The sequence below is a fragment of the Meriones unguiculatus genome, chromosome 11, assembly GCF_030254825.1.
Source record: "Meriones unguiculatus strain TT.TT164.6M chromosome 11, Bangor_MerUng_6.1, whole genome shotgun sequence".
Taxonomy (NCBI): Eukaryota; Metazoa; Chordata; class Mammalia; order Rodentia; family Muridae; genus Meriones; species Meriones unguiculatus.
Genome location: NC_083359.1, coordinates 81,901,087 through 81,928,293, shown reverse-complemented (window position 1 = coordinate 81,928,293; position 27,207 = coordinate 81,901,087). Strand labels below are relative to the sequence as shown.

Genomic DNA, 27,207 nt, shown 5'->3' with positions numbered 1-27,207 from the left:
GTGATTTGACCTTTATGTATCTGATTTACAGTATGTTTAATTACAATTGACACATTCATATATACAAAGAGATAGATTTACTTATAAGCTTTTATAAAAGTATCATTTTAAATGTTTAATCATTATGTTAATAACTAGTAATAATAGTGTATGATTATTATATAATAATAGTATGTGTATTGGCATTCATAACAGTAGGTTTTATTATGACTTTTTCATGCATGTATATAATGTATTTTGATCATAATCATATCCCCCTATTATCCTCTCTTGTCTTCTTTCTACTTCCACTAATATTTTTCCTCTTCCCAGCTAACTCCACTTCTTTCATTGGGGTTGTTTACAGATATATGGGCACCTCACTAGTGATGGAGCCGTTGATGAAAACATCTCTCCTTCCCTATCAATCTTTAATTGCATATAAATTCTCAGGGCTGTGTGTGTGCAGCACCTAATCTCCTGACCCTTCTATCAAAGAGTGTTTTTTGTTTAGAATTGTACAGATGACAGCTGCTGTGAATTCAATGACACTATATATAGCCATGTAATGCCCAAAAGTCAGTGTTCCATTCCAAACAGTAACCCTGGCTCTTAAATTCTCTTCTTCTATGCTGTTCCTTGGATGGATGATACAGTTGTCTCATTTATGGCTGGGCATTCAAAAGTCATTTATTTTGAATACTTAATGAGACTCTAAAGTCACTGTTGACTGAGGCATACAGCTTTTCTTACCATAGCTGACAGACACATCATGTCCATTTAGCAAAAGAACTGTAATAGCTTCCCCACTATGACCTATGCCCACCTCAGTTTTGAACTTTTGACATGTTTTGTGGGACTAGATTTGAATTCCCTCATGTGGACCAGGCAGCAAATGTAATTAGAAAGTGGTTGGTTACTTTGAAAACAGTCTTGCCACTACTGCACCAGTAGACTCATTTGCCAAACTTGTCAGTATTATTGGACATATAACAGCTGAGTCACACTGGACGTTTTTCTTCCATAGTCTGGCAAGTAGCTGATTTTTATTTGCTAATGTAGATATATAGTTGTGTGTTGCTGCAAATTGGTCTCATGGCCTTGTTCGGGATAGATAAGTGCACTGCCATTGAGTGCAATATCATCTAAGATTTGATATTTTTGTCTATTTTTATTAACTGTAGTAAATCTGCCTATATAGTGAGTTTAGATGTTACTCATTTGTATGACTTGTTGTATTTTCATTTTAATTCAGTTCAAAATGTAAGCTGAAACATTCTTCTTTGGATTTATTTATTTATTTATTTAAAGACAGGATCTCATGTAACTGAACCTGACTTTATTATTTTTCTTTTATTTATTTTTTATTTATTACACTTTATTCACTTTGTAGCCCAGCTATAGCCCCCTCCCTCATCCCCTCCCAATCTTACCCTCTTTCTTTCTTCTCCTCCCATGCCCACTGATAGGGGAGGTCCTTCCCCAGTCCACTGATAGGGAAGGTCCTCCTCCCCTTCCATCTGACCCTGGCCTATCAGGTCTTATCAGGACTTGCTGCATTGTCTTCCTCTGTAGCCTAGTAAAGCTGCTCCCCCATCAGAGGGAGGTGATCAAAGAGCAGGCCACTGAGTTCATCTCAGAGACAGTCCCTGTTCCCATTACTAGGGAGTCCATTTGGAGACTGAGCTGCCATGGGCTACATCTGTGCAGGGGTTCTAGATTAGCTCCATGAATGGTCCTTGGTTGGAATATCAGTCTCAGAAAAGACCCCTGTGTCCAGATTTTTTTGGTTCTGTTGCTCTCCTTGTGGAGCTCCTCTTGTCCCCTCCAGGTCTTTCTATCTCCCCCTTCTCTCATAAGATTTCCTGCACTCTGCCCAAAGTTTGGCTATGAGTCTCAGCATCTGCTTTGATATCCTGCTGGGTAGAGCCTTTCAGAGGCCCTCTGTGGTAGGCTCCTGTTTGTTGCCTGTTTTCTCCCTCTTTCCATGTCTATCCTGTTTGCCTTTCTGAGTGAGGATTGATCATCTTACCCAAGGTCCTCCTTCTTGATTAGCTTCTTTAGGTGTACAGGTTTTCGTATGTTTATCCTATATTATATGACTAATACCCACTTATAAGTGAGTATATACCATGTGTGTCTTTCTGTTTCTGGGATACCTCACTCAGGATGTTTCTAGTTCCTGCCATTTGCCTGCAAATTTCATGATTTCCTTGTTTTCAATTGTTGAGTAGTATTCCATTGTATAAATGTACCACAATTTCTGTTGAGGGACATCTGAGTTGTTTCCAGATTCTGAGCCTGACTTTAAAGTTGCTGTGTAGCTGAGGATGATCTTAAACTCCTGATCCCGCATCTCTACTTCCCAAGTGCTAGGATTACAGATCCTAGGATGTAATTATAGAACTATTCTGTGGTGCAGTTGATAGTGTGCTTTCAGGGCAAGCATGCAGAGCTGAGTTCAGATCCTAAGCCTAGACTCAGAAAAGAGTTCACATAGAGTTCAGACCATTAGTTGGCAAGTCTAGCTGTTACTTCTATCTCAGTGTGAGATAGCCAGTAAGGAGTCAAGCATCATTTTCTGTATGTCCTAAAATTTGTGATGTGTTGAAGAGTAATTGGATTGTGTAAAAATGTTTAGTAAGTTCAATTTGTTAATAGAATGCTAGATGATTACCAGCATGCACAAATCTCCAGCACTGAAAAAAATGGTATGTAAATAATTCACTTAAAATATGCCAAGGAGAATGTAGTAAAAAACTCAAATTCAGACACGGTCTATATAAAGGGGATGTATTGCTCTTCATTTTAGCTGTTTTTAATGAACCATTGTGATACAATTTCATTCCCTTTTTATTTATAATATTCAAATATATGTTTTTTCTTTCTCAGTCTGAGGGAAAAGGCCATAGCAATGCTGGAGATGCAATATATGAAGTGGTGAGTCTGCAGAGAGAGTCTGACAAGGAGGAGCCAGTCACTCCTACTAGTGGAGGGGGGCCAATGTCACCCCAGGAAGAGGAAGCAGAAGACGGTAAGGAGTTGAATGTATTCAGTTACTCCATTTAAACATTTGCTTTGCTTATAGTCTTCACAAGAGGGTATGTGTGTGTATGCACATGTGTGTATAAACACATCCTTATACTGGGGGGTGGTGGTGTTGAGTGATGTTATTCTAGTCTGTGACACACTTAAAGTTAGATTCTTTTACATGCAGAAGATTTGGTTCATTTGGTTCTTTGGTGCACTGTCCCACTTAAGCAGCAGTTTAAATTTGGCAATATTGCTGTGCTAGCTTACTTCCTATTTGATTTCAATTATTTCTGAAGTATTTAATGAGAAGTTTCCAATTCTCTGAAGTAGTTTTAGAATTTCAGTGATATGTTCTGCTTATCTTTGACACTTTTCATTTCCAAACCATTTTTTGTTGTTCCTGTTTATGTTACCACTCACTTCTGAAGTACACTGCCTGTTCTATATACTACATGAATGCTGGGGAGACATGCTCAAAAGTCTCTTACATCATCTGGCTATGGGCATGATCCACTTTTCATTGCAAGTAGGGGTAGAAAGACAGATCTTAGCTCTAAGCTCATATATAATTGCTTCCAGTGTAGGGTTTGTAAGAGTAAATTTAATTTTTCCTTTTAAAATATTTTTATTTATTTTTATTTATTTATGTGTATACACACGTGTGTGTCCATGGAGGCCAGAAGAAGGTGTCAGGTCCCCTGGAGCTGCAGTTATTGCCTGAAGTGTTTTGTGTGTGTTCCTCTTCAAGAGCAGCAAGTACTATTAACTGTTGATCCATCTTTGCAGTCCATCTAGATTTCTATATTAATATCATGTTTGAAAAAAATCTTAAGATTCTTTGTATGTATTTATATTATTTTGACAGCCTAAAATATTATTGATTTCTATTTTTTTTTTACTTGTGAGGCATCCTTCTGTTTCTAATGTGTCAACTAATTTCATTGTTATTTGCACACATGCTTATATTAATTTGGCTTTTGGGATGAATCTAAGGCACTACTTGCTGTGTCACTCACCTGCAAGTGGCAGTATTGTTATCTGAACCCAGGCTATTTAATTCTACTATGGTATTCTGTCACATTAGACAAGTTATTAAAATTTATTATCTACTTTTTAGAACTAAGGCATATGTCCATAGCAAAATTAGCTATTTAAAAACATATAGGCTAACATTGTTGAGTAACCATCACTCTATTTTCAAAATACTTCTATCATCCAAGAGGTAAAAACTATTATCTAAAAAGTTACTCCTTGTTTCCTTACCTTAGCCCCTGGCAACCACTAATTTGCATTTTTTGTGGTTTTTATTTTTTCTGAGAAATTAATGTAAATAGAATTATAAAAATATTTTCCTTTATATGTGGCTTCCTTGAATTGGCATAATACTTTTGAAGTAGTTCTTATTAATATACATTATAGCAGGTATTCATATTTTATATTTTTCATGTGTGAATAATAACAATAATGTTGTGCCTTACTATCCACTTATCAGTTGGGCACATGAGATATTGGACCAGTTAGATGTCATAAAGAATGTGATCAATATTTGTATGAAATTATTTTTTAAATGCAAAATCATTGTACATCAAAAGACAATACAGACAAAACAGAATAAGATAGATTATCTCAAAGACATAGTATCCTGAATATTTTAGTATATCTAGCAACTCAACAAAAAAAAGAAAAGGATATATTTTTTTTTAATGTTAAATTTGTATTCTGTAACTTTACAAAGTTCCTTTATTCACTTTAACAGCATTTTGGTGGTATCTGAAATTTTCAACTTTTCAGATGATGTAGTATGTAAACAGGAGTATTTGACGTCCCTCTTTTGTATTTAGTCGATTACTTTACTTAATTTTTTTAGCTAAGAGTTCTGAGTCTTGTGTTAGGTAAAAGTGGCAAGAGTTAGTGTTTCTGACAGCTGGTGGATCAATGGAATTGAATACAAGACCCAGAAATAAACCCACACACTTATGGACAGCTGATTTTTGACAAAGATGCCAAAGCCATACAATGGAAAAAAGACAGCATCTTCAACAAATGGTGCTGGTCTAACTGGATATCTACATGTAGAAAAATGCAAATAGATCCATACTTATCACCCTGCACAAAACTAAAGTCTGAGTGGATCAAAGACCTCAATATAAAACCAGACGCACTAAACCTGTTAGAAGAAAAAGTGGGGAAGAGCCTTGAACTCATTGGCATAGGAGACAACTTCCTGAACAGAACACCAACAGCACAGGCTCTAAGAGCAACAATCAATAAATGGAACCTCATGAAAATGAAAAGATTCTGTAAAGCAAATGACTGCCTACAGATTGGGAAAGGATCTTCACCAACCCTTATATCTGACAGAGGGCTAATATCCACAGTGTATAAAGAACTCAAGAAGTTAAAAAGCAACACATCAAGTAACCCAATTAAAAAGTGGGGTACAGAGCTAAACAGAGAATTCTCAATAGAGGAATATCGAATGGCAAAAAAACACTTAAAGTTAGTCATCAGGGAAATGCAAATCAAAATGACCCTGAGATTTCACCTTACACCTATCAGAATGGCTAGGATAAAAAACTCAGAGGGCCTCTGAAAGACTACCCAGCAGGGTATCAAAGCAGATGCTGAGACTAATAGCCAAACTTTGGACAGAATGCAGGTATAGGATTAACCCTTGGAACGGTCCACTACAAGAGGTTACATCCTTAAGGAAAGTTGTCTTCTCCCAAAGGCTATCAATTGCCAATACTCCTCATCTCAATATTAATATGGAGTATATGAATTAATTTTGACTGTTCCATTGTGCTTATCAGTTACCATCATGTGTTTTTCTATGCCTTTCATTTTGCATCATCAGTTTGCTAAATATAAGTCTTAGGTTACTGTATTTCCTAATACAGGAGCTATCAGAGAGAATCCCTCCTTTGGCTGTCTGTATCTTCAAGAAATAGCACATTGCTAATATTTTTTTCCTAAGAAGTTCAACAGGGCTGTTCAAAATATTTATTTTTACTTTAATTATGTGTGTATGTGTGTCTCTGGGTATGTGAGTGCCAGTAGTCATTAAAATAAATTACATCAAGATATAATTTACACATTTTAATGAGCCTGTTCTGAGTGTTCACTCAAGTTTGAAAAATTGCTGTATCTAGAGTAACACTGGTATAATTATCAGTTTTTAATATTCTTTGGTAACTTCACATATGTGTGTGGAGTTTTGAGTATTTTTATTTCTGTTACTCTCCCTCTCCCTCCCTTTGAAACTGTTTTTTTCCCTCAAACCTTTCTTCTTTTTTGCCTAATCCATCTCTCTCTCTTTTTTAATCCACTGAGTGAATCTTAGTTGCTTACTTGCGTATGGAATGGGGTTTTATTTGCTGGAAAATGAACAGCTTATCAGTGTTTAAACTGATAAAAAACAAAAAACAAAACAAAACAAAAAAAAAACAAAAAACAAAAACAAAACTCCTGGGGCTGGAGAGATTGGTTAGTGGTTAATAGCATGAACTGTCCTTCCAGAGGACCCCAGTTCAGTTCCATTGTGTGGTAACAAACTACTGCCTGTAAGGTTAGCTCCATGAAGATCCATAGCCTCCGTGGGCTCCTGCACTCATGTGCACACACCTCCCTCCCCTTAATTAAAAATGATAACAGGAAGTATTTTTAAAAAGAAAATGACTTCTTTTTGCTGAGATGTGTTGACTGCCCATGCTTCCTCAGTGAACTGTGGAGTCCTATGAACTTTTCCCCTTGCATGATGGAATGGTACAGGTCTAGTTTTGTCCGGGTTGAGTGAGTTGACTGCAATTGCTATGTCATTTTCAGAAGACACTGCTTCTCAGCATTTCTCCTCAGCTTCTGCTGCTTCTGCTGCTTACAGTTTTTCTATCCCTGCTCCTGCAGTGTTTCCTGAGCACTCCAGTCACTCAGTCTCCACATTTTGATCAGTTTTGACTCTGCATTAACTGCTCTGCGCTGTGGGGAAAAAAAGCTTCTCTAGTGAAGTCTGAGAGCTGCACTTATCTGTGGGTATGGATATGTGTATTAAGATATGTGTGTTAAGATATGTTTTTATATCATGTTCATTTAGAGTCAAAACTGGTGGGTTCTCCCTTCAGGCATATGCTTTCTAGCCCCAGGCTATTGATCAATTTCACAGTACAAGGCATGAGTCTCCTCCCACTGAGTGGAACTAAAATGTAATCATAAGCTCATTGGTAACCACAATTCTAGTAATGCCACTATTGCGCCTGTGGGCAGATTATTCTGGTGTGTGGGATGCACAGCTGGGTAAGACTGTTGGTGAATTTATCTCTCAAAGCTTGAAGTAGTACCTTTTTGTACTATAAAAATTAGCTAGCAGGGAAGAAACTTTCACTCAAATCAAGCTTGGTTTTACAATATTTTGCAACTCAAGTGTGAATACTACTAAATATAATATGAATATATGTATAAATATATTCATTTAAAATATATTTATAATAAATGTATATATATAATATCTATATATATAAATCTGTTATAATATAATATAAAACACTGTTGTTTGTTATGAATAATACCCTACAAATAATGAATATACTTGATGAATATGTGCATTTATTTTCTTGGGTAAATGCCTGCCAGTAGACTGACTATATATTAGACATTATTAGTTACACCAGCTTTGCAAAGTAACTGTACCAAGTTTTCATCCTATCAAAACGACTTTTTTGTTTTCATGTGATTTTTGTTTTTTTTTTGTATCAAATATCTAGTTATATAAGTTTAGCATTTCCCATGAAAAGTCATATATGTTTTAGATATGTAGTCACATGGAAATTAGACTAGGCAGAGTTGAAAATCTTCTGTAGCTCCAAGGACCTAACTTACACATTGTTCAAAATGAAACTGTTGGCAAAAACATTAGGTCTTCTCTACATTTCTTTGTCCATGTGGTTGCCTTTATGTTCTTTTGATAAGGACTAACCTACACCAAAGAGCATCTATTTTTAATTAATTAAATCAGTTTACATCCTGATTGCAGCTTTTTCCCTCCTTTTCTTCCAGTCCTGCCCTCACAATCCTTCCTTCTATCCTCCTATTCCCCCCCTCTCCTTTTTCCCAAAGATGGGGAGGCTCCTAAGGGGTACCAACCCACCCTGGCATCTCAAGTCGCAGCAGGACTAAGTGCATCTTTTCCTACTGAGGCCAAACAAGGCAGCCCAGTGAGGAGGGATCTAGAGGCAGGCCACAGAGTCAGAGACAGCCCCTACTCCTGTTGTTAGGGGACCCAAATGATGATCCTGATAAGACAACCAAAGAGCATGTTTTAAGAGAAATTATAGTGTCTTTCATTTTCTGACTGTGGGTTATTTAATACAATGTCTATAGTGTTCTATCAACCAGGGGAGTTACCTGTGGAACCATAGTAGGTTTCTACTGTTCTCTTTAGCGTACTTTCAAGAATTCAGAAAACTGTGTCACCATTGAGACAAATGGGAGAAGAACAAAAATCACAAGCAGGAAATTTGGGGGGCAGACTTTGAAGGCTTATATATCTTCAGCTGCTAGCACCCCTAGAAGCTTATAAACATTTTCCTCTGCATGGAAAATTGTATATAATACATATAAAGGTTAGAGAAAGCAGCTGAATTTTGTTTTCCAGAAGCAAAATAATTAGGCATGATAAACATTTACCAGAAAGTTATTTGAACACTAGATTTCAAATAGTATCATAACAGATGCTATTCTCTTTAGAAAACAGTATAGAAATTGAATCAGAAGAAAACAAAATTAATATTCATTAAGAATGCCTTACAGAAGTTAGTATTTTATAATTCCGTTTACATAGTAAAGAAAATTTTCACTTCTAATTTTGAATGATGACTAACATGAATTAAGAGGTGAGTTATCCAAGTGTAACCTAGGGAAGGAAGTCTGTGCTAGTTGAATTCGGAAGCCCATAGTATTTCAAGAATGAGGCATTCTTCATAGGTAGAATACCATTTTTCATTTCTTGAAAGGTAGCATTTTTAATATTATGCTTAAAGATAAGAACATTATGTATTATAGGTAGTAAGTAGATTTCCCAAGTTTTTATAAAATTTGTAGACTTTTTATAGGAAAATATGGTGCAACATAATATGAAACAATACCTTATTTACGGTCTTTCATCATTTTGGAAGCATGATCTTAAAGTGATACAGAGAAAGCATTGGAAGCATTTATCTTTTAATTTGAGGAAAAAACTAAATTTGACTTGAGCTTAATTTTTATGTGCAAATTGTCTTTACACAGCTGCATCAAAGTAGCCCCCTTGAAATGGAAGAAATAAGGTACAAAATAGACTTAGGAGGAGTTTGAGATAAAATTAATGAAGATCTAAATAAAATGATATTGCAGCAGAAAAAGGAGGAGCAACAGTCAAAGGCTTTACATTGGTTTCTAATTTAGATAGTGATTGGGAGATCTTGGCACCAGCAAAAGAGGGGAGGGGAACACGGGAGGACAAGTAGGTCTGCAGGTGAGGGTCCTTAAGTTTTATTATGATTTTATTATGAACATTGGGTGGAACTTTTCAGACATTAGAAGTAGTCTTATTCTGCGAGAGATGTTTTACAGTTAGAAACATGGAGGGTCATGAACATGAAGTAGTAAGGAGGCCTGAAATTATCTTAGAGGCAATATGGAATAGATGGGTTGAATCAGACATTAGATCTCTGACAATTTAGCAGTAGGTCCAAGAAGACCCAACTAAAGGGCCGGCAGAAAAACAACCTGAACAATCCAAGGGAAAAAGGCAGTGCAGTGCATAGGAGTGGGGATTCTGAAGCAGGTGGTATTCTGCTTTGTCATATGGAACAGGAGGACCCTTGGGGTACAAACTCAAACCCGAACATAGGATTTGGATATTTGAAAAGTCTCTGGTGTCCCTGAGAATAAAGTGGGACCAGGCTTTGTTTTGGGTTGAAGAGTAGAGGTTAGGAGGGAGACTTGTGTCTGAATTACTCTTTCAAGAAATTTGATGAGTAGATTGAACCAAAAACACTAGGTTATTCTGGGCAACTGAGGGCATTCTTAGGATACAAGAGATTTGATGGTCTTTGTAATTGGACAAGGAAAGCTAAAAAAGGAATTCACATACCCAGTTCTTAAGCATACACTTCCTGACTTGCTTCTGTGTCTTTATAAATGCTGTTTGCTCTGCTTAGCAGGCTGCTTCCACTTAAGTCCACCAAGTAAGCCTTTCAACCAAGGCATGTTAACAGCTAAAAGAAAAACAGTAATTTTAGTATAGCAGCAGTTTCTATACTTAGAAATGTTTCAAAATATTTTCTGTGACATTTTTTTAGTAGGTTACTCAGGCAAATGATATTTAAAGTATACTTAATGCAGAGAAGCTAAGGGAGAGCTTTGCAGATCCGCATATCATAGTGTAATGATGAAAGTGGATAGAATTGTCAGAAACCATTTCAGGATTTTGGAATGTTACCAAAATCTGATGGATGGAGACTGGTCTATTCAGTAGAAAAACTATTGAACCTTGTAGAGATTTATAATCGTTGATTCAGCAATAATTTAGCTCCAAAGAATACTCCTGCACATTCCCAATTCTGATTTATTCTTATGATACTGTTGAAAACAAAGCTCCAAGCCAGCATTACTTTTGATACTGGAAAGGATTTACTTCATTGGAAAAGAATATGGAAAACATTATTTCTGAAGCATTGTTGGGAATAGTAGTTGTAACTTTTATAGCAGCAGAATGGGAACTGGTTGAAAAACTATAGATTGGCCAAGATCTCTGAAATAAGTGGAACTTTATAAAATTCTATGTATTGGGGGTAGTTTAGCAAGCTTTCTACATATGTAAGACCCAGGAGATAAAAGAGAGGGCTTTGACTAGTTAAACATCTCTATGCTAAATATGAACAAAAGAGCACTGTTTCCAGAATGAGCTCTCCTTAAATGTTTTGCTTCATTCTTTTCATTATGTAGTGAGTGTTCTTTTTCCAGGTACTGTAAATAACTGGTTATTATACAGCCAAGTCTTTATTTTTCTCTTTTCAAAAGGTGGAGCTCTTTGACCTGGAATCTGGAAGTCAAGAATCCAGTCTCTACTTGGCTGTTGAGGAACATGGTTATTAATATTTCCTTTTAATACATATAATATGGCAGTTATTAATTAATCTGTTATTATAGAAATAAAAGACACAGACACCTGTTAGATTTTTAATAGCCTTAAACTATGGAACATGGACAGAAATAACCCCCCTAAACTACTTGATTATCTCTCAGCTCCACCTCATTTGCTCTAATCTTTTCTGTCTAGGTTACTTCCCATCTTAAATTCCTGGAAATACTTGCATATGTTATCCATTTGAGCTGTTTCTCAGAGCCAGCCCCTTCTGGCCACATGTTTCTTCTTTATGCTAATCCATGGCAACTCCACTTTCTTCTTCCTCCTTTCCTGTCTCTGTGCCTTTCCTGTTTTCCCTCCTGTAAGCCTCCTGTCCTCCAAGCCTTAGCTCTGCCTGCCTCTCTTCTGCCCAACCCAGGTATAGATATTTTGTTGGCCAATAATGGATAATTTTGGCAGAGTTACACAGCATCATTCGATATATGTGAGCATTTTTTAGTAGGACAGTAAAGATCTCAGGGAACAAGCAATTAATTACATAGAAAACACCAAACCATGTCACAACACATGGCCCTATATGATTTCTTCCTTTCACTCTTAACCTTTAGTCTGTGTTCCTTACATTAGCTGTCCTTCTGAAATAGGTAGTATTACTTCTCTTAGAAGTATTGGTGCTTCTAGGCCTGGTGTAATGGTTCGTGCTTTTAATCTTAGCACTTGGGAGGCAGAGGCTAGCTAGTGGAGTTTTGTGAGATTAAGGCTTGTTCCAGGAAATACCAGGCTGTTCAGAGCTACATATTGAGACCCTTTCTGAGGGTGAACCAGGCATGTTGGTGTTTCTTACTTTATTTAGCAAAAATTCTTGTATCATGGTTCCCAAACATATTTTTAACTTTCTGGTTTAATTTTCCATCGTTTTCTGCCTCAGAATTTCTACACTTGTCCTTTTGTTATTTATTTCTCCCTTATTATCATTCTTAATTAATTCATTCTCATTGTCTCTTTGTCTTCATCTCTGTTTCTCTGTCTCTGTCGCTTTCCTTCCCTTTACCCCATCTCTTTTCCCATCTCCCTCCCTCATATTTGTGCATGGTAACTCATAGGTTTTTGAGTGTATATGAAACCTGTAGGTGTCAAAAGATAAGTTGTAAGAGTTGGTTCTCCTCCCAGCATGTGGTTTCCAGGAGTCAAGCTTCAATTGTTAGTTTCAAGCACAGTGGATACCTTTGCCTGTGGTTTGGGGAACTTGCCTTAGTTTGGCTTGGATTTCTTTTTATCCCAGGTAACTACTATGTTCACTCTATGCCCTCTTGTTAGTCTTTCCTTGAATGCTACTTTTTCAATGAAATCTTTCCTGCTTAGTACTGTAAGTAATAAAATTTTAAGAAGAATGGGTAATTAATAGCTATGTCTTCACAGTGTCTCAGTATTCAGTAATAGGAAAGAAAAAAGTAGCATTTGTAGAATTGAATTGAAAACTATGAAAAGTATACAAGGAAAAACGTACATTGAAAATTTCAATTTCTCATGTTCATGTACTATGAGAATATAAGCAGGATATAAAAAAATTATTTTTAATTTTTCCTCTTCTGTTCTTGACAGTTTTTGACTGAGATGTTACCTTATCTTTTGAAAAATCCATCAACTATCACCTCTGTAAAATTACAAAAGTCACAGAGTAGGAAGTAATGGTTTCTTTTCTTTTATAGATAGGTGTTCATGCCTTTTCTATACACTGTATTATTAGTTCAGTAATTGACATTCCTGTCAACTCACACATCAAAAGTTAGAACTGGAGGTGGCATAAAATGTCTGCCTGCTGGGGGGAATTGGAGTATTCTTTTATTTAATTATTTTCAACAATTTTCCTGTCAAAGCAAAAGTGGAAGTTCAAGTCATTCTAAATTGTCTTACTTTAGTCTGTAATTTAACTAAAAGGGGAATAGAGATTCAGAGTGACTAAAATTGCTTTTAATTTTCTGAGAAAGACCTAAAGTTAAATGAATTAAGGTATCTGCATATTTGTCAAATGCTGTCCAGAATGTGTTAAAGGGTATTATTCTGAATGCAAGGAATCTTAGCAGAAAGTTATGCCCATAGCAGCAATATTCTAGGGATCACTATAAAATTACCTTGTCACTGTTCTATATTATCACATATTCGGAATTGCCTTGCTGTTGAGACTTGGGTACTCTTGCCATTTCCTATAGGGATTTTGAAATGGCTGTTGATTAGCTTCATATTTTCATTTAGTTACTTGTTATTTATAAGGGACAAGAAATTACTTAAAGGTGATGATTGGCAGGTATTAGTATGATGGCCTTTAAGCACATACTAAAGACTGACAAGATGGCTCAGCCAGAAAACCCCTTGTTACCAAGCCTGCTTACCTGCATTTGACTCTAGAACTCACATGGTAGAAAGAGTCAAACAATTCGAGGAAAACAACCAAATTGTTCTTTCGCCTCCATACATGATAGGGGAGGTACTCCTCCCCTTCCATCTGACCCTAGCCTGTCAGGTCTAATCAGGACTGTCTTACATAGTCTTCCTCTGTGGCCTGGTAAGTCTGCCCCCACCCCCTCAGGGGAGGTGATCCAAGAGCCAGCCACTGAGTTCATGTCAGAGACAGCCCTGTTCCCTTTACTAGGGAACCCACTTGGACACTGAGCTGCCATGGGCTACATCTGTGCAGGGGTTCTAGGTTATCTCCATGAATGGTCCTGGGTTAGAGTATCAGTCTCTAAAAAGGCCAGATTTTTTGACTCTGTGCTCTCCTTGTGGAGCTTCTGTCCCATACAGGTCTTTCTATGTCCCCCTTCTTTCATAAGATTCCCTAAACTGTGCTGAAAGTTTGACTATGAGTCTCAGCATCTGCTTTGATACCCTGCTGGGTATAATCTTTCAGAGGTCCTCTGTGGTAGGTAGGCTCCTGTCCTGCTCCCTGTTTTCTCCCTCTTCAGATGTATATCCTTTTTGCTTTCTAAGTGAGGATGAGCAACTTGACCAGGGTTCTCCTTCTTGTTTAGCTTCTTTAGGAGTATAGATTTTAGTATATTTATCCTATATTATATGACTAATATCTACTTATAAGTATTATATATCATTCATGTCTTTTTGCTTCTGGGTTACCTTACTCAGGATGATGTTTTCTAGATCCCACCATTTGCCTGAAATTTTCATGATTTCCTTGTTTTTAATTGCTGAGTAGTAGTCCATTGTGTAAATATACCACAATTTATGTATCCATTCCTCAGTTGAGGGACATCTGGGTTGTTTCTAGGTTCTGGCTATTACAAATAAAACTGCTATGAACATGGTTGAGCAAATGCCCTATACATCAATTACTTTTAATCTGATTCACAGTAACATTAAATAACCTTATATGTTTGTCATAATCTGTGTTTGCTTTGTGTTTGGCTGACAAATATTTATTTATTCCAGGATTTATCCTAGTTTGGCCCTTTGCTTTCTAAGTTCTGGGATTATAGGTTTGTGCTACCATAACTAGATAAAGTGATATTCTTTTAAAAAAGTTCCCTCATACTATTTGGGAAGAGAAAAGGACCAGAAGCAAGGGTGAGGGCACAGCAGAGAGGATGATGGGGAAGGGATATAATGTGATAGGAGTACACACATAAGATACACACATGTGATAGTGTCATAATGCAGTCTAGTATTCTGTTCAATGGATATATGCAGGTGAAAATTAATAAATAAATTTCCCCTGACTTCAATGACCTTTAGCCTGTTCAGTACGATTTCTGACCCATAACCAGAGAGCAAACACCCAGATACTCGATGTTTATTTTCTTGTAGCCTCTTAATTTAGAAGGGAGTCATCAGCAGCAGTTACCATACAGGCCATTTCACACACACACACACGCACACACAAAAAAAGGTGTTTCTATTTGGCAGCTGCTTAGGGAGCTACGGCCACATAGCTCTTAGTTACCCTGCTCTTCTGAGTTACTCAGCCAAGTATAACTTTTTCTCTTTCTGCTTCTTTTTCTAGAACCTGGGCATGCTTTCCCTGACACTGTGAGCTTTGTCACCCTTTTTCTCTGGTGTCCCTCCACCCCTTCTGCCATGTGGCTGCTTGTCTACCATGTGGGTGCTCACTGAACATGCTGGACTGTAACTTAGCAGGCATGGCGCTCTTTCTCTTCTTTTTTGCCAACACAGCTTGTCTGTTCTATTTTTTCTTCCTGTTTTCTCTCTCTCTTAAACTTTAAGAAAAATTTCCTTGAGCCTCAAAAAACAGATTTTTTTTTGTATTCAAATGGAGAGCATATAGAAGACATTAAAAATGAGCTGTTTATAAAGGTGACAGCCATGCAGTACTTATCTGTACATCTAGGTTTTAAACAGTGTTTCCTGAAATGCAGGTGTGTGCATGCTTTCCTGTGCATTTCTCTTCTCTTTTTAAAAGGCTGCCTCATTATTTTAGCTCTTAGCTGGAGCATGATGAACATCAACAATCTTCTACCTCATGCCACTACTCTTGGTCTTTTACTTTTGTAGCAAGGATTTAGAATTGTTGAGTCATTTAGTTAGTTGTCATTTCAGTCACATAAGGTAGAGTAGATATCATTATATTTATTTTACAGGTTGGGCCTTTATAATTGGTAGAAAATTCTCAAATTTAGTGTTTTATTTAAGTGACAAGATCTTTAAATTTATTAGATAGAAATCTGCTTAGGATGCCAGCAGAATCTGAAATACATCTTTGAGGCAGAATGAAGTTGGAAAGGCAAGTTGGCAGCAGTTGGTGGGAGAGCCTTGAAGAAACATGGTCTGTGTGGGCTCTTGTCAAAGCCTTCTCAAGACTTTGAGCCAGGTCATACCATCAACAAGACAAGTTTGAGTTAGAATAGTCTAGCCTGAAAGCAATATATTTAAAGTACTCTTAATTGAGGGACCTGTAAGTCTAATATGAGTAGGTAAAATTAGTATACTGGCTTGGAAATAAAAAAGGGCATTGATTGACAGGAAAAGGTGACTGAGTCATACTGTTTAAACTAGCCATATTCAAAGGCTCAACTAGGTTAGATTGTCCTGAAAGAGGGGCATGTTTATGTATTAATTAATTTCATTAAGTTCTCAAACATTTGTATATTATATTTTAATTCTAAGTTTGTGTAACATAATTCTTTCATTGCTGCTTATGTTTTAGTAGGAATAAACATTTCAAATCATTGTGGGAGTTCATGAATACAATAAAATATCTCAGTTTGTGTTGGATTTTTTAAGGACTTCATAATTTATTTTTCAGTAAGTATATAGCTAAGAAGGGGAATTTCAGTGGTATGTATATATATTACTATATAAACTTCTATGTATCTTTTTACAAAATATGCTTAAGCTGCTTACGTATTTTTTATTTTTTGTTAATTACAGTTAATTCACCTTGCATCCCAGCTGCAGACCCCTCCTTCATTCCCTCCCAATCACATCCTCTCTTCCTCTCCCATGCCCTATCCAAGTCCACTGATACGGAAGGTCCTCCTCCCCCTCCCTTTGACCTTAGCCTACCAGGTCTCATCAGGACTGGCTGCATTGTCTTCTTCTCTGGCCTGGTAAGGCTGCCCCCCCTCAGGGGGTGAACAAAGAGCCAGCTACTGAGTTCATGTCAGTGACAGTCCCTGTTCCTCTTACTAGGAGACTTACTGCCATGGGCTACATCTGTACAGGAGTTCTCGGTTATCTCCACGTATGGTCCTGGGTTGGAGTATCTCAGAAAAGACCCCTGGGCCCAGATATTTTGGTTCTGTTGGAGCTTCTGTCCCCTCCAGGTCTTTCTCTTTCCCCCTTCTTGCACAAGATTCCCTGCACTCTGCCCAAAGTTTGGCTGTGAGTCTCAGCATTTGCTGGATAAAGTCTTTCAGAGGCCCTCTGTGGTAGGCTCCTGTCCTGTTCCCTGTTTTCTCCCTCTTCCAATATCTGTCCCATTTGCCTTTTTGATGAGGATTGATCATCTTACCAGGGTCCTCCTTCTTGTTTTGCTTCTTTAGGTGTACAGATTTTAGTATGTTTATCCTATATCATAAGACTAATAACTAATAAGTGAGTACATACCATGTGTGTCTTTCTGCTTTTGGGTTACCTCACTCAGGATGTTTCTAGTTCCGACCATTTGCCTGCAAATTTCATGATTTCCTTGTTTTTAATTGTTGAGTAGTATTCCATTGTGAAAATGTACCACAATTTCTGTATCCATTCCTCAGTTGAGAGACATACAGGTTGTTTCCAGTTTCTAGCTAATATGAATAAAGCTGCTACAAACATGGTTGAACAAATGTCCTTGTTGTGTACTTGAGCATATTTTGAATATATACCTAGGAGTGGTAGAGGTATAGGAGTGGATCTATTCTTAATTGTCTGAGAAAACACCAGATTGATATCCAAAATGGTTGTACAAGTTTACATTCCCACCGGCAATGGATGAGGGTTCCCCTTTCTCCACATCCTGTCCGCATGTATTGGTATTTGAGTTTTTTATCTTAGCCATTCTAATGGGTGTAAGGTGGAATCTCAGGGTCGTTTTGATTTGCATTTCCCTGATGACTAATTTTAAGTGTTTCTTTGCCATTCAATATTCCTCTATTGGAAATTCTCTGTTTAGCTTTGTACCCCATGTTTTTTTTTCTTAAAAATTAATCTATTTAAAAATTAATTATTATTTTTTCTTTATTAATTACACTTTTTTCACTTTGTATCCCCCCTGTGGTTCCCTCTCTCCTCCCATCCCAATCCCTCCCTTCCTCCACCCTCTGCATGCATGCCCCTCCCCAAGTCCACTGATAGGGGAGGACTTCTTTTCCTTCCTTCTGATTCTAGTCAATTAGGTCTCATCAGGAGTGGCTGCATTGTCTTCTTCTGTGGCCTGGTAATGTTGCTTCCCCCTTAGGGGGAGGTAATTAAAGAGCAGGCCAATCAGTTCATGTCAGAGACAGTCCCTGTTCCTATTACAGTGGAACCCACTTGGATACTGAACTGCCATGGGCTACATCTGGACAGGGGTCTTAGGTTATCTCCATGCATAGTCCTTGGTTGGAATAGCAGTCTCAGGAAAGACCCCCTGTGCTCAGATTTTTTGGTTCTGTTGCATGTTTTAATTGGGTTACTTGATTTGTTGCTTTTTAACTTCTTGAGTTCTTTATATATTCTGGATATTAGCCCTCTGTCAGATATAGGGGTTGGTGAAGATTCTTTCCCAATCTGTAGGCTGTCGTTTTGTTCTGATGACAGTGTCCTTTGTTTTACAGAAGCTTTTCAGTTTCATGAGGTTCCATTTATTGATATTAAAGCCTGTGTTGTTGGTGTTCTGTCCAGGAAGTTATCTCCTGTGCCAATGGGCTCTTCCCCACTTTTTCTTCTAACTGATTTAGTGTGTCTGGTTTTATATTGAGGTCTTTGATCCACTTGGACTTTAGTTTTGTGCAGGGTGACAAGTATGGATCTATTTGCATTTTTCTATATGTGGATATCCAGTTAGACCAGCACCATTTGTTGAAGATGCTGTCTTTTTTTCTATTGTATGGTTTTGACATCTTTGTCAAAATCAAGTGTCCGTAGGTGTGTGAGTTTACTTCTTGGTCTTCTATTCGGTTCCATTGATCCACCATTCTGTTTCTATGCCAATACATGCAATTTTTATTACTGTTGCTCTGTAGTACACCTGTGATCAGGGATCTGTTTTTGTACAGGATTGTTTTAGCAATTTTGGGTTTTTTTTTTTGTTTTTAATATGAAATTGAAAATTGTTCTTTCAGCGTCTGGTAAAGAATTGTTTTTGTATTTTTATGGGAATTGCATTGAATCTGTAGATTGCTTTTGGCAGGATGTCCATTTTCACTATGTTAATCCTACCAATCCATGGACATGGGAAATCTTTCCATCTTCTGATATCTTCTTCAATTTCTTAAGTTTTTCAATTTCTTTCTTGAAGTTTTTTTCAAACAGGTCTTTCACTTGCTTGGTTGGAGTTATAGCAAGGTACTTTATGTTATTAGTGGCTATTGTGAAGGGTGTAGTTTCCCTAAATTTTTTTCTCGGTACTTTTGACTTTCATTTACCGGAGGGCTACTTATTGTTTTTGATTTAATTTTGTATGCAGCCACTTTGCTGAAGGTGTTTATCACCTGAAGGAGTTCTCTGGTTGAATTTTTTGGGTCACTCATGTATGCTATCATATAATCTGCAAATAGTGATACTTTGACCTCTTCCTTTCTGGTTTGTATCTTCTTGATAACCTTTAATGGTCTTCTTGCTCTAGCTAGGGCTTCAAGTACTGTGTTGAAAAGATGTGGAGAGAGTGGGCAGCCTTGTCTTGTCCCTGATTTCAGTGGGAATGATTTAAGTTTTTCTCTGTTTAGTTTGATGTTGGCTGTAGGCTTGCTGTATATTGTCTTTACTGTGTTTAGGAATGTGCCTGTATTCCTGATCTCTCTAAAACTTAAAATGGGTGTTGGATTTTGTCAAATGCATTTTCGGCATCTAAGGAGATGATCGTGTGGTTTTTCTCCTTCAGTTTGTTTATATGGTGGATTACATTGATGGATTTTCATATATTAATCCACCCCTGCATGCCTGCGATGACACCTCCTTGGTCATGGTGATGATATCTTTTATGTGTTCTTGGATTTGGTTTGCAAGGTTTTTTTAAACTTTTTTTTTAAATTTTATTATTACATTTTATTAACTGTGTATCCCAGCTGTATCCTGCTCCCTCATTTTCTCCCAATCCCACCCTCCCTCCCTCATCTCTTCCCTGCCCCTTTCCAAGTCCACTGATAAGGGAGGACCTCCTCCCCTTTCATCTGACCCTGGTTTATCAGGTATCTTCAGGACTGGCTGCAAAGTCAGTACAGCTTGAGATTGGGGTTGGAGATACCTCCGGATGATCTGTTGTTGTACAGGATCGTTTTGGAGATTCTGGGTTTTTTGTTTCTCCATATGAAGCTGAGAATCTTTCTTTCAAGGTTTGTAAAGAACTGAGCTGGTATTTTGATGGGAATTGTGTTGAATCTGTAAATTGTTTTTGGCAGGATGGCCATTTTCACAATGTTAATCCTACCAATCCATGAGTATGGGAGATGTTTCCATCTTCTGATATCTTCTTCAATTTTTTTTCTTCAGAGACTTAAAGTTTTTTCAAACAGGTCTTTCACTTGCTTGGTTAGAGTCACCCCAAGGTATTTTATGTTATTAGTGGCTATTGTGAAGGGTATTGTTTCACTGATTTCTTTCTAGGCCCTTTTGTCTTTAGTATACAGGAGGGCTTCTGATTTTTTTGAGTTGATTTTGTATCCTGCCACTTTGCTGAAGGTGTTTATCAGCTGAAGGAGTTCTCTGGTTGAATTTTTGGGGCTGCTCAAGTATACTATCATATCATCTGCGAATAGTGACACTTTGACCTCTTCCTTTCTGATTTTTATCCCCTTGATCTCCTTCAATTGTCTTATTGCTCTAGCTAGGACTTCAAGTACTGTGTTGAAGAGATATGGAGAGAGTGGGCAGCCTTGTCTTGTCCCTGATTTCAGTGGGATTGATTTAAGTTTCTCTCCATTGAGTTTGATGTTGGCTATAGGCTTGCTGTATATTGCCTTTAGTATATTTAGGTATGTGACTTATATCCCTGATCTCTCCAAGACTTTAAACATGAATGGGTGTTGGACTTTGTCAAATGCTTTTTCGGTATCTAAGGAGATGATCATGTGGTTTTTCTTCTTCAGCTTGTTTATGTGGTGGATTACATTGATGGATTTCCATATGTTGAACCTCCCTTGCATGCCTGGGATGAAACCTACTTGGTCATGTTGGATGATATCTTCGATGTGTTCTTGGATTCGGTTTGCAAGTATTTTATTGAGTATTTGTGCATCAACGTTTATAAAAGAGATAGGTCTGAAGTTTTCAAATTTTCTCTCTTTTTTTTTTTTGTTGGCTGTTTGTGTGGTTTAGGAATTTGTGTTATATTTCACCCAGGTATAGTCAAGTTTCAGTATATCACTTAAATCCTAAATGTGTTGAGACTAAGAATTTCTTTTAGGCTTTTGACCGTCTCTTCAGATTACTAGACATTAAAAACAAAACAAAAGAAAATCTAAACCAACCAAAGCAACAACAACAAAACCCAACTGATTTAGCCAGTGGATGGTTAAGTGTGTTTAAATCCCACACCAGCTGAACTCATGTATTCAGTATTAATTTCCTGCCTGTGTTTTTTATTTTTAAAAGTTTGAAATAGAAGTAGCAATGTTAAATTACAGTGTGCAGTTTGTTAAGGTTCAACCTTTGTCTTTTTAAGGCATACTAATTTTTGTATATCTACCTAAATAAAATACTTTCTTATGTATAATTTTGGGTAAAGAGAAAATAATGTGATTCCTGGACTGAAGAGATGGCTCAGCTGCTAAGACTCACTGTTCTCTTGTAGGACCTGAGTTTAGTTCCTAGCCCCCACCTCCACCACCTGTAACTCCAATTCCAGGGAATTAGATGCCTCTCTTCTGGACTCTTCAAGCCCTTCCCTCACATTCATTCCTCCACAATAAGTAATAAAAATTAATAAAATAACATGATTCTTTTAGGTTTTATCAAACAGCCTTAGAGTTTTCCTTCCTTCCTTTCTTCCTTCTTTCCTTCTTCCCTCCCTTCCTTCTTCCCTCCCTTCCTCCCTCCCTCCCTCCCTCCCTCCCTCCCTCCCTCCCTCCCTCCTTCCTTCCTTCCTCTGTTTTTACCTCCCTCTTCCTTCCCCATTTTCCCCAATTTTCCATCATATTTTTATTCTGCTATTCCCCTCTCAAGTTTACCTACCCACTGTCCACCCCTTTATACTTTACTGGTTTCTGTGGCTATTCCATGTTATGTATGAAGATTTAAAGCTAGGACCCATAGAGAGAGAACATGCAGCATTTATCTTTCTGGGTCTGTTTTACTTCATACAATATTATCTTTTTTTATATACTACCATTTATTTGCAAATTTCATTTTTTTAAAAGCTAAATAGTATTCCATTGTGTGTGTATGTACCATATTTTCATTATCTGTTTATCTGCTGAAGGACAGGTTGTTTCTAGTTTCTAGCTATTATGAGTAGGGTGGTGATGAATATTATGAGCACATATCTTTGGAGTAGGATGTTGAGTTTTTTAGGCTTATACCAAGGAGTGGTATAGCTGGTTTGTATGGTAGATTTATTTTTTCTGAGCTTCTCAACTGATTTTTAGAGTGGCTGCACTAGTTGCATTCTCACCAACAGTGAATGAGGGTTTCCTTTTTCCCACATCCTTGCCAATATTTGTTGTTAGTTGTTTTGTTGATCTTAGCTATTATGACCATTGTTGGCTGAACTCTTAAAAGTTGTTTTAGGGCTGGAGAGATGGCTCAGCCGTTAAAGGCTAGGCTCACAACCAAAAGTTGTTTTAATTTGCATTTACTATAGAATGATGAATACTTTTAAAGGTATTTCAAAGCAGTATTTTTCCTATTGGGAATTCATTGTTTAGTTAACTTATCCTATTTTTAAAAATTAGATAAAAATCTAATTAAAATTTTTCTTTTATTTTAAATATAATTAATTGAAATAGAATAATATCACTTTTCTCCTCTTCCTTCCTCCGGCCCCTCCCAGTTACCCTCTCTTGAACCCCTCCAGCGTCTGTCCCCCAACTCTCAAGATAGCCTCTTTATCTTTATTATTATTAAACACATATATGTGTGTGTGTATGTGTTATATACAAGCATATATAAAAACAACCTCTTATGTTGTTTTTGTTGTTGGTGTGTATATGATTTTAAAACTCATTACTCAGCATTGGCAAATCCGTAAGGGATTGTCTGTAGTTCTTTGTCTATGGGTGGGACTCTGTGAAATTTTGTTCCTTCCACATTAACATGTCCATCAAGATTACAGTTGTGCTACAGCTGGGATACAAAGTGAATAAATTGTAATAAATTTAAAAAAAGTTTTAAAGAGATTACAATTGTTCTGGTCTTGTTTATACAGCCATTTCTTGGAAAGACTGCTTCATGGCAGACTTTCTAGCTCTTGCTACATTCTTTTCTTACTCTCTTATACGATGTTTCCTCATCTATAGATGCAAGACCTGTAATATAAATGTATCCATGGGGACTGAGCTCTCCACAATCTGTTGATTTCTGTATTGTGTCAAGTTGTGGTTTTCTGTGATGGTTTCCATTTGCTATAATGACAGGTGGTAGCTACACATGGCGGTAGGTTTAAGAAGGAATAGGATACTATAAGGAACTATGTTGGTCTCGCAAAGTGGCAGCATATTTCTAATGTTCATAACCTTACTAATTCTGGGAAGCTGGCTGGGATTTCAGCACCAGGTGTGATTTACCTCCTTTTTGAGTGGACCTTTAGTTAGACAGCTGGTGGACCTTTAGTGAAGTTAGACCACCAATATATGAGTGCCACACATTGCACCTTTATGCGTATTTTGCCATGCTGGTAATTGTCCTGTTTCATAGGTATTTTACCTGGGTAGGACTGTTTAATTGCTTCCCTCTGGAACCATTGATACTAGCCTGTACAAAAGAGGCTTTCAGGTCAGATCCAGCTTGAAGTATGTAAATTTGTGTACTAATGTGCAGTGTCTTCAGTAATAGGAGCCCACACTCAACTTCTGAGAAGCAGCCAAGGGCTACATGGATAATCTATATTGTGGCATTTATTTGGACTACTGTGACCAGCCAACCATATGAAAAGATTTTAGTTTGGTTGTTTCTGGTACTGGGATTTTTATTAGTATATGGCTCTTTTGGGGAACATTGTAAACCCAAGTGGCTTAACTTCTGTTAAGCTATGTGCGTGTGTATGCCCACACATTTATATGTTGTGTATAATTTTAGGGAAATGTAAAATAATAAGATTCCTTGAGGTTTTATCAAACAACCTTGGTGTTATTTGTCTCTCATCCCTCACTCTTCTGAATTGACCTCCCTCTCTCTTTCCCAGTTGAAGCTCCCTCCCTATAATTCCATTTTCCACTTTATATGTCCTATATCCTGCTATTTTTCCTTGCTCCTCGCCTCAACCTATGGTCCCTCTATATTGATTTCTTTGGTTATTCTGTGTTGTATATGTACATCTGAGTATTTGGAACCTTTACCCATTTTTAATTTTTGTCATTTGTTGCTTGACTTTGTTTTTTGAGTTCTTTGTGTAGTCTGGATATTCTTTTGTGTCAGATATATGGCTGAAAAAGATTTTCTCCCACTTTGTGGGTTTCCATTCCACTAGATTATTATTATTATTTTTTAGCTGTACAGAATTTTCTTCTTCTTCTTCTTTTTTTTTTTTTAGTTTTATGAAGTCCCGCTTGTACATGGGATCTCGTACTTGGCCTTAATTCCTAGGCATATTGAATTTCATTGAAAATTTTTTTCATGTACCCATAACTTGCAATATACTGCCTACATGTGTTTTCTCATTCTATTTTTTTAATTTTTTATTAATTACACTTTATTCATTTTGTATCCCCCCATAGGCCCCTCCCTCCTCCCCTCCCAATCCCACCCTCCCTCCTCTTTCTGCTTGCATGCCACTCCCCAAGTCCACTGATAGGGGAGGTTCTCCTCTCCTTTCTGATCTTAGTCTATCAGTTCACATCAGAAGTGGCTGCATTGTCCTCTACTGTGGCCTGGTAAGGCTGCTCCCCCCTCAGGGGGAGGTGATCAAAGAGCAGGCCAATCAGAGTATGTCAGAGGCAGTCCCTCTTCCCATTATTATGTAACCCACTTGGACACTGAACTGCCATGGGCTACATCTGTGCAGGGGTTCTAGGTTATCTCCATGAATAGTCCTTAGTTGGAGTATGAGTCTCTGGGAAGTTCCCTGTGTTCAAATTTTCTTGTTCTGTTGCTCTTTTTGTGGAGATCCTGTCCTCTCCAGCTCTTACTATTTCCCAGTTCTTACATAAAATTCCATTCACTCTGCCCAATAGTTGCCCATCAGGCTCAGCATCTGCTTTGATAGTCTGTAAGGCAGAGGCTTTCAGAGGCCTTCTGTGGTAGGTTCCTAGTTTGTTTCCTGTTTTATTCTTCTGGCTTTCAGTTTCTCTACATATATGCCTGCACATCTTGGATATGTTTAATGCTTACAAGGACCATAAGAGGGCATTGGATTCCCTGGAATAAATTGAGCCACCATGTGGGTGATGGCAACCCAATCCATGTCCTATGGAAGAGCAGCCAGTGCTCATAACTGTTGACCCCTTCTGTAGTCTTTTCAAAGGTCTTTCAAAATATAAAGGCACTGCGTGAAGCTTAACTTTATAGTAAAGTTATGAATATAATTAGTTTTTATAGTACATATATTTCAGAAAGAATTCAGGAAGGGATTTGTATGTGTGTGTGTGTAAGACGGAGAGAGGCAGAGAGAGGAGAAAAAGATATTGAGGTGGGAGGGAAGGAGAGAAGAGAGTGAAGTGTAGACAGGCACATGTGCTGTGGTGTGCATGTTAGGGGGAGAACCACTTTGTGGAGTTCTGTCCTTCCACTGTGGGAGTGAAGGGTCTAACTAAGGTCACCAGCTTTGTGTCACAGTCACTCTTACATGTTGATCCATGTGGCCAGGCCGTACGGTATTTTTAAATGTCGTTATTTGGTTACTTAGCTTATGATTATTTGATTTTTCTGGCATCTCCCATTTCTTTTAGTGTTAATTTGTGTAAATTTTATGTTCTATAATTTACATGCAGGTGTACATGATTTTTCCTGCATCAGTGTGATTAATGTCTTACTTCCCAGCTGCTTCCTTCATTATTCTTCGTGCCAATTAATGTATTTTTATGTACAAAAGTTTCCTTTTATGTCATTTATTTCTTTATTTGTATATGTATGTGTGGTGTGTGTGTATGACTGTGCACATTTTAAAAGTGAGATCAAAATCCATTTGTCTTAGATATATTATAATTGCCTTATGAATACTTGTAATAATAGTTATAGGACATGATAGAGATCAGATTGATGAAATATAAGATGTAAGAGGGAAGTCAAATTTAGCAAACTTTGGGTATGCATGTTTTTATATGTGGCAGCAGAGCTTGTGCTTCAAATTTTGGACAAAGAAAATGATCACTTATATTTCTTGTAACACTATTCAGAGAACATCTTCTGTAGTACTCTTTATTAGAAATTGCTGAATGGCAATATCAGTGCTTATAATAATGTGAAAAGGGAAAGAATCCTGTGGGTCTCACTCCTAAATAAAGAGCTACAGGTAACTATGTGCTGCTGGGAGGAAGGGAATTCGTCTCTTCAGAAGATGAGCCTGCCATTGATTTTACAGTGCAGAGTGGTCAGCCTTGAAGCCATGTACCCACAAACAACAAAAGTGTACCGAGCAGGTTCTACTTATATAGTTTTGTACATACACATACATACAGATGTGTCTGTGTACACGCGTGTGTGTAACAAGTATAGTAATAAAGAAAATAGGCTATCTACTTGAGAGGGAACAGGGGAAAAGTTCATGGGATACTATCTAGGAAGAGCTAGAGTAAAGAATGAGAAATTATGTAATTTTATTTAAATTAAAAACATTAAAAATAGTCATCACAATGATGAAAAAATAAAAATTACCATTTAGTTAAAAAATCCTTGAATTTTGAACATAAATGAAACATTTATTAAATAATATTCCCTTTCTAGGACTGTTGTGATGGGGGGAATTGCTAAAGTTTTAAGTTAATACTAAATTCCATTTGTTTCCTCTATCTATCTGCTTGTCTGTCAGTCAGTCTGTCTGTCTGAGATAGTCTCTCACATACTCAAGACTGGCCTTGAACATATTAAATGTGTTTTATATGGACAAATTTAGCATATCCTTTAATTTTATAGTATTCTGTGGCATGAATATAATATAAATTATTTATCCAATTTTCTTTTGAGGGTGCAATAAGCAACTTACATTCTTTTCTTTTTTTTTGCTATTATGAATGTATAAATATTTTTCAAAAATAGCCTTTCTTGTATATAATATTCAGGCCTGCCTGGCTTTTGATAGGCAATACCGAAATTATCTGCCAAAAGAATGCAAA

General features: G+C 37.2%; 1 protein-coding gene across 4 annotated transcripts in view; it reads left to right on the top strand.

The window, feature by feature from the left end:
* Positions 1-27,207, top strand: part of Rabgap1l (RAB GTPase activating protein 1 like) — a 626,983-nt gene that overhangs the window by 138,811 nt on the left and 460,965 nt on the right. For all 4 annotated transcript variants that reach the window (XM_060364541.1, XM_060364539.1, XM_060364540.1 and 1 more), the window contains exon 11: positions 2,872-3,013. In XM_060364541.1, coding sequence (XP_060220524.1) covers positions 2,872-3,013 — 142 coding nt within the window. The remainder of the gene's footprint in view (positions 1-2,871; positions 3,014-27,207) is intronic.